This window comes from Miniopterus schreibersii, assembly GCF_964146895.1.
Source record: "Miniopterus schreibersii genome assembly, chromosome: 3".
NCBI classification, from domain to species: Eukaryota; Metazoa; Chordata; class Mammalia; order Chiroptera; family Miniopteridae; genus Miniopterus; species Miniopterus schreibersii.
In genome coordinates this window covers 85601704-85614450 of record NC_138103.1, presented here as the reverse complement: position 1 = coordinate 85614450, position 12747 = coordinate 85601704, and the positions used below count along the sequence as shown (strand labels likewise).

General features: G+C 41.0%; 1 protein-coding gene across 2 annotated transcripts in view; it reads right to left on the bottom strand.

Annotated features, from left to right (window-relative positions):
* The window catches only part of FBXL7 (F-box and leucine rich repeat protein 7), a 299181-nt gene that overhangs the window by 210197 nt on the left and 76237 nt on the right, over positions 1-12747 (bottom strand). For both annotated transcript variants that reach the window (XM_081131645.1, XM_081131646.1), the window contains exon 2: positions 97-186. In XM_081131645.1, the coding sequence (XP_080987771.1) occupies positions 97-186 (90 nt within the window). The remainder of the gene's footprint in view (positions 1-96; positions 187-12747) is intronic.

The following is a 12747-nucleotide window of genomic DNA, read 5'->3' as shown; positions in this document are numbered from 1 at the left end:
GTAGAACAGAACTCAGACTCACATATTTTATTTGTCTTCCAAAAATAGCCAGCACTGGGAAGAAAGGGCAGGAGATAATGAAGACCAGATGCCTACCTTCACTGGTAGCCACATTCTTCTGGGCTTGGGTTGGTGTGTGATCTGTACTTGAACTCACGTCGGATGAGATGCTTGAGCTGCCTTTGCCTAGAGAAAATAGAAATGAGCAGCTTTTGAGTTTTGTAATTTCAGAACTAGACCGTGCCTTTCACTCTGTCCCACAGCAAGCCACATCGCTTGTTTCCAAGAAAGGAGCCGTAATACCAAGAAAGGAGTTTATTAGGTTTCTTGCCTTATGCATTAAATATCTTTTGGGAAATGCCTGACCCATGTCAGAGTAGAACTAAAACCTTATTATAATCTTGTTGGACTATAAACTCAGACAAGATTATAAAACGTAGTCAAATATGATAACGTAATCTAATTTTGGCATACATGTGACTAAGAAAGTACATATGCGAAACACATCTACAATATTGATTTTTTATTTGCAGCTATAAACTATACATTTTCCAATAAAGGACAAAAGAAAATCTAAGAATGAGGCATTAACCAAGGAGCAAGAGCCTAGTTGCTCCAAAAAGCTCTACTACCTTAAAAACAAATTCCCTGTTTTAATAGGTTATTTAAAAAAAAAAAAATGGAAAAAGGTTTGCGTCATTTTTCTAACGCAGTAAATCTCAAGCGGGGGTGCTTCTCCATGCAAGGGGACATTTGGCAATGTCTGGTATCATTTTCAGTTGTTATAACTGGTGAGAGTATGCTCCTAGCACTAGTGGGTAAGAGTCAGAGATGCTGCTTAAACATCTTACAATGCACAAGACAGCCCCCTCACAACAAGGAATTATCCAGCCCAAGACATCAATAGTGCTGAGGTTGAGAATCTCTGGTATAAATAATCTTACCTTGACTCACAGCTCAGTTTGTACTCTTCTGACTTTTAATATGAGCATATGTAATATTGCTAAACATTCTCTAAATGCCACATGAAAGTCTACAAATATGAACCACACTCGCTGCCTAGTGAGGGGAGTGCCAATGACTGGCGAGTAGTAGAATTCTAAGATAACTCCCATGGTACTTGCTACAGACCAAATGTTTGTGTCCCTCTAAATTTCATATTTTAAAACCTAATCAACAATGTGATAGTATTAGGAGGTGATTCGCCTTTGGGAGGTGATTAGGTCATGGTGTGGCACCTTCATGAATGGGACTTAGAGAAGAGATCCCAAAGAGCTCCTTGCCCATATGAGGAAACAGAGAAAAGATGGCAATCTTTGAACCAGGAAATGGGCTCTCATCAGTTACCTTGATCTCAAACTTTTCAGCCTCCAGAAATGTAAGAATCAAACTCCTGTTGCAATAAATCACCTAGTCTATATGGTATTTTGTTGTAGCAGCCTGAAGAGGTTAAGCCTGTGCCCGTGTGCTTGGTAATCTGCTCCCCTTGAGTATGGGCAGAACCTGCAACTTGCCACTAAGCCACAGAGTAAGACAACAGTGAGAGGATTTTGCAGATGTCATTAAATTCCCTAATGAGTTCAATTTAGTCAAAAGGGAAATTATTCTGGGTAGGCCTGACCTAAATAGATAAGCCCTTTACAGGAGTCTAGAGGACTCTAGAGGAGAGACTTCCTGCTGCTCTTGAGGAAGCAAGTCACCATGAGTTCTACAGCTGCCAGGCAGTGAATTCTGCCAACACCCATTGTGCATGGAAAGGGATCTGAGCCCCAGATGAAAGCCCAGCCCTGGCCAGCACCTTGATTGCAGCTTTGTAACACACTGAACAAAAGTCCAGCCCAGAATTCTGACCCAAGGAAAATAAAATAATGAATGTATCTCATGTTAAGCTGCTGCTAAGTTGGTGGTAATTTGTTATGCAGCAATAGAAAACTATATAATGACCCACCAATTATATCACAAATGAGCTCTTTTCGCTCCACAAGTTATGATGAAAACTCTTATGTGCAACTGAGAAACAGTTTTCCAACATCCTTCCCTATGCAGTGGTGTATACACCTCAGTCAGGCAGAGTGAGCTTACAGTCTGAAAACAGTATAAAAGCACAAATGGGCAATTTAAAGAGCTTCGGGGATTTGTTTGCTAATGTTGACAGTAATGGAACAATCCAAGTTCATGGGTGATATCACCTGGACAGGGAAGCTCATTGTGATTTATGACTCTGTTATAACAGGTCTGCAATTCCCATCATGCCTGCCCATTTCACACCCTCCTCCCTTAGAGGCAGCCAACACAGCACAGTAACTCTCCATCAGTTTGTGTCTAGCCTGCCTTTGCAGTCACCATTTATCTGCCATGGTTCACCTTTGGAGGGTATTGACATGTTGGACTCGGTACCTCGTTAGAAATATGTCAAACTGATTTCTGACCTCAGTCTGCTGCTCCCTTGCTTTCTGACCTTGGACATTCACTTCTCCTCCAGGAGGCTTAGTGTCCACATCTGGTAGGGGAGATATGGAGATGGGTAGACTAAGTGGTTTCTGGCAGCTCAAATAGTTTATGATTCTATGAGTCCATTACAGAACTCTTCAAACCTGCAAACATCACTTTTCAGGGGGAAAAACATTACTGTGCACCATGAATACACAGACTTAAATTATTTTTAGTATACTGTTACTTAGAGATGCATAAATGGCAAACCAGAAATAAACTCCATATGCGTTAGCTCTGATTCAACAATAAGACCAAAACAAAATAACCAATTAAACACAAAAACAAAACCCATAAAATTCCAATTAGCACCATTAATTTAAAGTGGCAGATGATGTTATTCTGCTGACATTGAATTGCCTTTCGAAATGTAAATAAAGTCCTGGCTGCTAAAGCCAACGTTCTCTTGCTTCTGGCACGTCCATGCTACCTTGGGCGTGTGAGGACTCAGCCTGCCCACCACAGTCCTCCACTAGAAAAAAACCTGCCAAACTCTCTAAGCCTCATTGTTTTCATCTATAAAATAGAAATAAAAACAAACAACTACCTATTTCCTCTACTAAGAATGAGGGACTTGTATTCACCTTTCAGGGTCTGTCAGAGGCTATTATGGGGAAGTAGTAATTTATGGCTTATAAAGCATTCAATTATGTGCAATACCAGCCACAGCCCGCCCTGCCATTGTTTAATATTGACCCATTTATCACAGCTAAATTTGTCTAAGGAGAAAGAAATGAAATTTAAAACACTAATTGCTGCTTTACTGTTCTATGCACATAGAATACTTTATTTTCTGTGCATATAAATTAAATTATACAAACCTTATATATCCAGCAGAAATCCCTCAGGTATAAGCAAGGTTGACAGTTCTACTCTCTCTCTAACTGCTTTACCTACACTACAGGAAAGTTTGTTATTGGCCATTCAGGATAAAGTAAAATTTTGCACTTTATTAATCTGCTGCCAAGTAGACTAAAAGGCCCACATAAGGGCAATTGAACAATTAGGTATCGAATACAAATAATTATCAAAGCGAGTGAAGATAATTGCATTGAAGATGGTGAATGTTGTCTGTAACACGTTAACACAGGCATATAATTCTGAATCACAGTACGAGAAACTATTGGTGCATCGATCATTTAGGTCATTTGGGACACATGATTAACCCAGGAATGCTAGCAGAAGAATGTGCTAGTCTTCTGGTCCAATCCCACATCCTTTGGGCTTTCTGTTAGAGTGTGCCACGTTTCCCCAATGTTTGAAGAGAGAGTGTTCATTAAATGGGGATCCTATTAGAGAGGGATTTTAAGTCTCTTTTAATTAAAAAAATTCCCATATGTAAAATAAGTTTCTTGTCTCCCTTCATTTTCAGTGCCCAGGCTGATTCTGCAAGTGCAGATACTTAAAACTAGACAGGCAGACATTCCATTGTGATTTATAGACAACATGAAGAATATAAAGAGTGGAATAGAAAATATCAATCAATGTGTGACAAAAAGTGAATCAATGGGCCCTATGATTTCTAACATTCTTAAGAGTTCAAGAAACCACTTGCAAAATTGATTCCCTATATCAATTCCAGATTACATGCACTGAATTCATTCCTGTGGATTTCAGCCGCAGACTTCTCATACGAAAGCCACAAACAGGCACGTGGACCCACGTGGGGGACTGAGCCACTTATTTCCTATTTCTTTCGGTTACCTTGTTTGCAACTTGCTGTTAGAGAACCATGAGAGCCTGATTTGATATTAAATGTCCATATCAACGGAAAGAGAATGTTTTTCAATATCTCAGAATTAGATCAAGGGAACAGTGGGTCAAATCTGTGTGTTGAAGCCACTGTTATTTTTTCTGACTGTTATCTTGTGAGATAGTTTCTTACCTTCTCTGACTCAGAGTTCAGAAGTCTATACATACAAGATAATAATACTAGTCATCTCAAAGGATGATCTGGCTTAATCCCCGGCCCAGGTGTGTACTAGTTTTGGGAGAAAAAGCTGAACACATATTGGGAAAGCACATTAGCTCTTTCAGGCCAATGGGGAGAGATTTAATAGATGAATCCCCAGAGGTGGAGGCACTGCAGTAGAGTGAAACGAGCAGAAATCGAACCCTGAGCCCTCTGCCCTGCTTTACGGAGAGCAAGAAACCTAAGACAGTTTCCTATGCTTTGGCTCCTCCTATTTTTTGTTCTCTCTGGGTGAAGACTGAAGAGTGGGCTCCAGAGGACAAGAAAAGGAAATAGGAAAGACAGAGTTCTGTTTTGTTTTTTTCCTTTCAAGACATTTAATGTCCCAACTGGAACTTTCTTTACCATAGTTTCCCAAAGCACCTAACGAGTGACCTGAGGGCCACTGAGCAAGGTACCCACTTCTGTAACTGGGGGCTTGGGGGTGGATCTAGGGAACAAGATCCTGCCTTCCCCTAAGAGGCTGACATTCTAATGGGCTTCTGTCCAGCCTGAGAAAAGCCAAGAACACTTTCCAGCATCTGCCTCATTGCTGAGAGAGGCAGTCCCTACTCAAATACAAATCCTGGTGCAGAGTGCTGGCATCTTTTCATTATTTCAAAATTTATATTGACATAAAATTTGCCATTTGAACATTTTTAAGTATGTAATTCAGTGGCATTATTTGCATTCACAATGTTGTACAACCATCACTATTATTTCCAAAACTTTTCATTACTTGACACAGAAATTCTGTATCCATTAGGCGATAGCTCCCCGTTGCTCCCTCCTCCAGCCCCTGGTAACCTCTAATCTGCTCTCTGTTCCTATGAATTAGCTTATTCTAGACATTTCCATGAGTGGAATCATACAATAGTTACTCTTCTGCATCTGGCATTTTTCAATTATCATAATGTTTTAGGGTTCATCTAGGTTTTAGCACGTATCAGTGCTTCATTCCTCTTTATGGCTGAATAATATTCCATTCTGTGTATACGCCATGCTTTGTTACTGATGGGCACTTGGGGTGCTTCCACCTTTTTGCTATTGTGAATAATGCTGCAATGACAGGGTGCAGTCTTTGAACACTTGTGGTTCTCAACTTTCAAACTTCTAGTGCTTGTTGTTTCCAGCAGAAATCGGATCCTGAGAGCTGCGGCTGGAGCAGATGAACAAAGTACAGAGAGTTCTTCCAGGAGGGAAAACGGGGCAACCCCACTGCTGGCTCAGCAATTCCTCGAGAGCCATTTATAACCCTGCAGCATCCCTGGGGTGAGCAGAGTGCTAGGGGTTAAAGGAATGGAATGCAAAGGAAGGATCCCTCTGAGTATTGTGTTACCTCCAGGCAGGGCTGTGCGGCGGGTGCTGCGGGCGGCACTGAATCTAGATGAGCCAACTGCACACACTGCAGTGCTCACAGAGCAGGCACAGGCTTAGGTTCCAAACACACACCTGCTGCAAAGCTCTGCTCTGGAAGCCTGAGGGGTTTTGACTGGAATAGGACAGCCAGGGGACTTGGGGCTTCCCCTTCCTCCCCTACATGGGGACTGTTCATGTTCTCTCTAGGACAGGTAAGAGCTTCAGTCTCAAGTCAGACAGTGCAGAAGGGGATATCTTACTCCCAAACCACACAAGCAAAACCATGATGAGAAGTGCAAGCCCATGGCTTAAATGCACACAACCCTGAAGGCTAATCATGTCAGTAGCATCAGCTTAGAAGCCAAAGGGGAAAAAGAGAAAGAATTAAATAGATGTAATTTGAGTTGGTCAGCAATCATTCCACATCCTAACGTCACTCCCTTTTCCTTGGTGAAGAAAGAAGGTATACTTAGACAAAAGTCGCAGTTAAAACCACTTTTTTGCATTACTCCTACAGGTTGTGATTACTAAAAAGAAAAAAAAGATGTGATTTCAACACAACCCCCACATCCATGGAAGACAGCGGATGGCTGCAGGTCTGTGGCGAGCTCAGCGTGCCGCCCTGAGGGGCGTGGGGCCTGACCTTGTACTGCATGGGCCAGCATCTTGGCTTTGCCACTAAACTAGCTAGTTGAGCTTGAGTGTTATCTTACGTTGAGTACTTCAGTTTCTCCATCTGCAAAATGGGGTATTTTAAAATATAAACTAATAGAATAGCTATGAGAATAAAATGAGGTTAATAAGTCAATTGCTTGTAACGGCATATACATATAATAGATACTTAATAGATGCTACCTATTACCGATCATCCTCTCTATTAATATTCTTAATAATAATTCAGTTTAATTCAACAATTACATGCTAAACCCACTGCATACAAAGGATTATGATTGGCACTAGAAAAAACCCCAAGATTATTCACACTGGGTTGGGGAGATAAACCACAGACACATGAACAGAAGTACAGCAAAGCTTTTAAATAGGATCATTAGGTGATATTCGCAAGTACTATTTCATTCACACAGTTTCATTGCTGTTTAGTGTGACTGCTTGTTTTTCTTATAATGATGTGGAAAACATCTAGGTTGATTGCAAACAAGCATGCCAATCTTCTCTACTGGATCCTCAGCTCTATGAAGTAGGTTCCGTTCCTGCTTTGTTCCCGGCTCTATGTCCCAAAGCAAGCATTGTGCTTGGCATATTATGGGCACTCAGTACATGTGTGTTAAATGAGTTGCCATAATCTTGAGGGTCTGATTGAGTAAATAAACTAGAAATGTCTTCCTAATGGAATTGCCTCATTCCATAATGTTTCCTAATAAGCACTATCTCTTCCTTACAGGCACCACTCAAATCTTTGTTTGCCACAAAAGAGAGTCTTTACACAACGATGAAGTGTTCAGCATGCAAAATAGAACTGACAAATTTCACCCGGATTCCCAGTGATGACGTGCGATATAGTACTCTGTATTAGTTTCCCAGGGCTGCTGTGACAAATGACCACTAACTGGATGGCTGAAAATAACAGAGTTTATTGTCTCACAGTCTTGGAAGCTAGAAGTCTGAGATCAAGGTGTTGGCAGGGCCATGCTCCCTCGAGGGCTCTAGAAGAATCTTTGCCATGCCCCTCTCCTAGCTGCTGGTGGTTGCCATCAATCCTTGGCATTCCTCGGTTTATGGCACCCTAACTCTAGTCTCTGCCCCAGTCATCACATGGCCATCTTCCCTCTGTGTGTCTGTGTGTCTGTGTGTCTCTTCTTATAAGGACACCAGCCACATTGGATTAAGGGCCCATCCTACTCCTGTGTGCCCTCACCTCAATAATGACATTTGCAGTGACTCTATTTCCAAATAAGGTCACATTCTAATGGTCCAGGAAGGACATGAATTGAAGGGGGTGGGGTCACTGTTTAAGTAGATACTTCAACACCATTTTCTGCAAAATTAAACAGAGAGCAGAAAGTCCCACCCCAACACTATTATACATTTGCTCAAGTCTCCTTGCATGGAAGTATTATTATGGGTAGACAAGAAGGATTAGCAGTAAGATCCAATGCATCACAGAAAGCAAGAAGTTCTAAAAGGGCCTTGTGAGAAAGCAAGCACTTGGCACACCATCATAAGTGGTTTCACATTGAAAAGGCCAGGCAATATTTCGCTAAAGGTACCAAGGCAGTGCCTGCTCCACCAGCCTCACACCTACCTATGAACCTTCACGCGGTTCCACAGGAGTTAAAACAGATGTCAGCTGACACAAAGACAGGTGCTGCTGCTGCTGACAGATGGTGCTTCACAGCTGGGTTTCTGAGCAGAGTAATGAGAGGATCAGACCACAGACAGGCTAAAAGGCACATGCATCAGCACGAGAATTTCCACCGTACCGTAAGTCATCCAAAGACAGTTTTATGCTAACAACAACATCACTACGATTTGCACCAGTCATTTTCCTCCAAAGTTCTAAAGGGCTACTGTGGCCCAAAGATCACAAGAAGGCTGTGCTTTGCTTAACCCAGATGCACAAGGAAAGACAAGGAGAGTTCTTTTTGAAGTTCAGTGCTTTTTCAGCATGATCTGGGGCAACTTCGAAGCCATGTGTTCATTTTCTGGCAAAAAAAGAGCCTCTGGTGTCAATAAACTCATTACTGCCTCTTCTGATTCAGCCATTCATTCATTCATTCAACATCCCAAATGCCAGACATAGACACCATGTTAGACACAATTCCATGATCAAGGCATCTTGGCGGTAGAGGTCACTTTACTGCAGGGTCTTAAAGGCAAGGAAAGAGTGTAGGAAACAACTTCGTCTTTTAACAAGAGGACATAGTGAAGGGACAGGTCATGATGTCCTTTGCATTTTTGTGGTTTCATGGCTAAACCCCAGTCTAAAGTCTTACAGTTACAGACCTTTGTACCCTACAGCCAGCCAATGATTTCAGGGTTTTTACACAAGGTGTGTTTATATGTGTTTACCGTATTATCAGGGGTGATCAGTCAAAATTAATAGAAATTCTGAATAAATAATTCTTAAAAGGTTTTAATTCTCCTTTCATACATAAGCATTAAACCTAACAAAAGTGAAAGAGCTATATATTTTAGATCTTAATCTTACTTAATACAAAACAATCTTAGAATCTACTTATGTTTCCTGCCCCACATTTCCCATTTATTATGAAGTCATGGACAAAAGTCTCTTTAAGGGAACTAAAAAAAGATCCAAACAGCCCTACTTGGAAAAGCAGATTATAACAAACAAGTTTTCCTACCATAGAGATGACACGGGCAGCAAATATTGTTAAGAAAGCACTTAAAAGGAGAAACTGAAATTGGTAGCTCAGATCCACACTTATTCCCTGACTAGCTGGGAAACCTGGAACAAGCTACTCAAGACTTTTCAGCAACAATCGTGGCGTGTCTGATTAAGAGAGGGGCCATTGGAGGAGGTCATTTTTAAGATCCCTCTCACATTCTTTACTCTCCTCAACTCAAAAATTTATCAACCCTCTACCACAACTACAGACCACTTTATAAGCACAAACCAAGATCCAAAGAGTTAAAAGTTAAAGTCAAGTGGAAGAGACAGTTCTTAACCAACTTCCTTCTTGTACTGAATTGAAATTATATATATACATACAACTTCCTGTAATTAAGAAAAGTATATTTATATATGCACATAGATACATATATAAATACATATACAAATATATCTGCATACACACACACACACACACACAGTGATGTCACCAAGTCACAGCTGGATTATTTCACCACCATGTCGTTTCTTTGGGTGTGTGACTTCTGACCCTGCCTCTCCAGTGCAATCTTCTTAGTCTCCAAATAAGAAACCCAGTTTTATTACCTGCCACGCTCCCTAAGAGTGTTTTTCTCCTCCTACATCTCTTCTACGTTTCTTGGGTTGGGAGGAGGTTCTTTGGAACCACAGTGGGATGCTACAATGTATTTCACAGGAGTAGAGGTGATCATCCCACCAGCAGGCATCTCTGAACACAGGGCAGCTGAGAAAGCGTAATGGCAGCAACAGAGTACCTCGCAGCCAGCCAGAATTCTGCTAAATCAGAACTTGAACGAGGAGAGGCTAAAGCAGCACACTGAGTGCAGTGACTGCCCCCACCCCGGAATCCACTCCATCCCTGATTTTCTCTAGCTGAATCATGGTTGGGTGAGAGTAAATTCACCATCACCTCCAGCAGGGAGCGCTGCCTGTCGTCCTAAGCCTATCAACAGAAGCCCATCCTTACAGTCCAGCGACTGACTGGGCAGATAGTGCACAGCAAATTAGAAAATCAGAAAGAAATCAAGTAATGATATCACTAGGACATTACCCAGTTCCTATGGGTGCAGACATCCACCCTACTATTGGATTTGTTATGTGAACTAAGAAAAGACAAAGGAAGGATTCTGTCTGTTGCTGCGCCTGGTGGTGAACATTGGAACTGCAGAAATTTTATGCTTAAAGACAAAACTTGGAATTCAAGAAAAAAAATTGTATCCTAAAGATACTTTTATTTTTCATGTGAAAGCAGCACTTTCTAACTGTAGTGACTGATTCTACAAAAGGCTGGGTAAATACAAAGTAATAATTTAACAGCGATGAATTGTAATGTTTTAAAAAAGCACAACCAAGTAGAAATAAGGAGCAGTATATATATATAGCTACAAGATAAATCTGATAGGGCGTCCAGACCCTGGGAAAGAGTATAATATCCTCTAGACAATAAACAGATGACTTGGTAGGGTCTTTCTTCTTTCAAAAACTTTAATTCAGCTTCCACCTATAATCTAGGTTGTATTTTGCAAAGCTCTATGCATTAAAAAAAATTACTCTCCCTAAATTTTGTATTTGCAACCCTTTTATATAAATTGCGGTCATAACCTAACTTGCTTGCAGGGGCCAGTGAAGGGAAAGGTATGGTTTCTATAAAAAAAGAGATACATTAAGCAAAATAAATCTTGCCTGAAACTGGAATAGTTCTTGAACACAGCAATTTAGAAGCTAATCTCTGTTCTCTTTCAAAAATATAATAGCTTTGCCTTTTGGCAAAAATAGATCAAATACTCCACCCATAGCTGCTGTTCCTTTCCCTATTCTCTTTCTTCATGTACTGATACTTGGTTAATAAGTGTGAAATTCTCTAGAATTGTTTCCCCAAACTCTTCTAGCACAAAGGCACAACTTCACCCATGAAAGTGACAGGGACATTCTGACTCTCCCTTCTGGTGAAGGAAGAGTGGGGCATGATGTCTTCCTCTATTCCAGGCCCCCTTCACTCACCCTCTTGTAAACTCATGACACTCATCTCAAAAAGCAAGCTGCAATTGATGGGTACATTTTGTGGAACCCAGATGGAAATTCTAGAGTATGTTTATGCTATAAGTATGTTCATCAACACTTTGGAATGCAATTTACAGGGCTTTAACTCATTTAAATAAAAAGTAAGAATTTCTGGCATTGGTAATGGTGTTTTCTTGTTAATGTGATGCTATCTAGGGAGATGTTTTCAGATGTATGGTTTGGAACAAGCAGAATAATTTTGCCTGCCTCAAGATTTCTATCTTTTATAACCAAGAGATGGAATAAAATATGTTGGCCTAAATGCTTTCCCTCCTGCCCTGTTACCCCGCCTTCCCCATCTTTTCAAGATGCACCCACCAACACTGATGCTTTCATCAACAGATCATGTTACCAGCCGAGTTGGAAACTCCCTAACAGTTTCCCATCGAGTTCTGACTGAGGCCTAACTCTCTACTAAGGCCCACAAGACTTTGTGTGATAAATATCCACTGCCCTCCTCTCAGAACTCACCCCAAGGATCAGGAGTCTGTCTGTCCAGATCACTGCTCTCCACAGTGTCAGGAGCTCTTGGAGAAATTCAGTAAACATTTGCTAAATGAACTGGGTAATACATACCATGTAAATATAAACTTTGCCTCTTTAAATTATGCAAGTTACAAAAGTAGCAGGTTTTTAAAATACAAAGAATCTTCAAGTACATAAAAATTAAAAAGTCAATATAAATCAATATGAGACAACAATTTAGCAAACAATCTGAATATTGACACTGAAAGGAGATGCCACTTGTATCGCTTTCAGTTGACAGAAAAACTACTAAAAGTAGTTTATTGCCAAGTAGAAACTGACAGGGGTTAAGATGAAAATAAACTCAGAATAGATCAGGAAATAAATTAGTTGGAGTTAAGAGAGGAAGATGCTGGGGAAGGGAGCGAGATCCCAGAGATGCTAGGCCCGAGTAGACCCTGGTGCCCTGGCCCAGACATTAGTAAGGCAGCCTCTGGTATTCTCATCTCTGCTTGGAACTGAGTGGCATCCAGAATGGGACCAGGGCCTCTCTTCCTTCTCCCTGAGAAGGCAGTTAGGTGGCTTTGTCAGCTTTGCTCACACCCAGCCCAGCCCTCTCCTGCCCCTGGGTGAGAAGGGACACCAGGCAGCAGCGGGGATGCCCCAGCCCTGGAGACTTGTTTCTCGGTGTCTCTGAAACCAAGGAGGGACACTGAAAAAGAACATGAGGTCACAAATACTCGTAAAGCCCGCACGTATGTTGTTGGATAAATTCAGGTACAAAAATGATGGTCTGGGACTAGCAATGTATAAAAACTTGTACTTGAAAGTCGACACTCATCTTTACTTTAATGTAAGAAGAAACATTAAAAATACAGAAGTGAAGAATTAGTAACTAATTCTGAATACTTAAGTTGTCTATTTAGAAACAAAACAAACTTTCTCACGACACACAAACACACATCTTCGTATTACACAACATTAAATTCAACCATGATTTCTCCATCCCAAAGTAATAGGATTTACTTTAAAGTGCCTTTTTCTTAGTTTTTTTTCTAAAGCAAACCTTAGC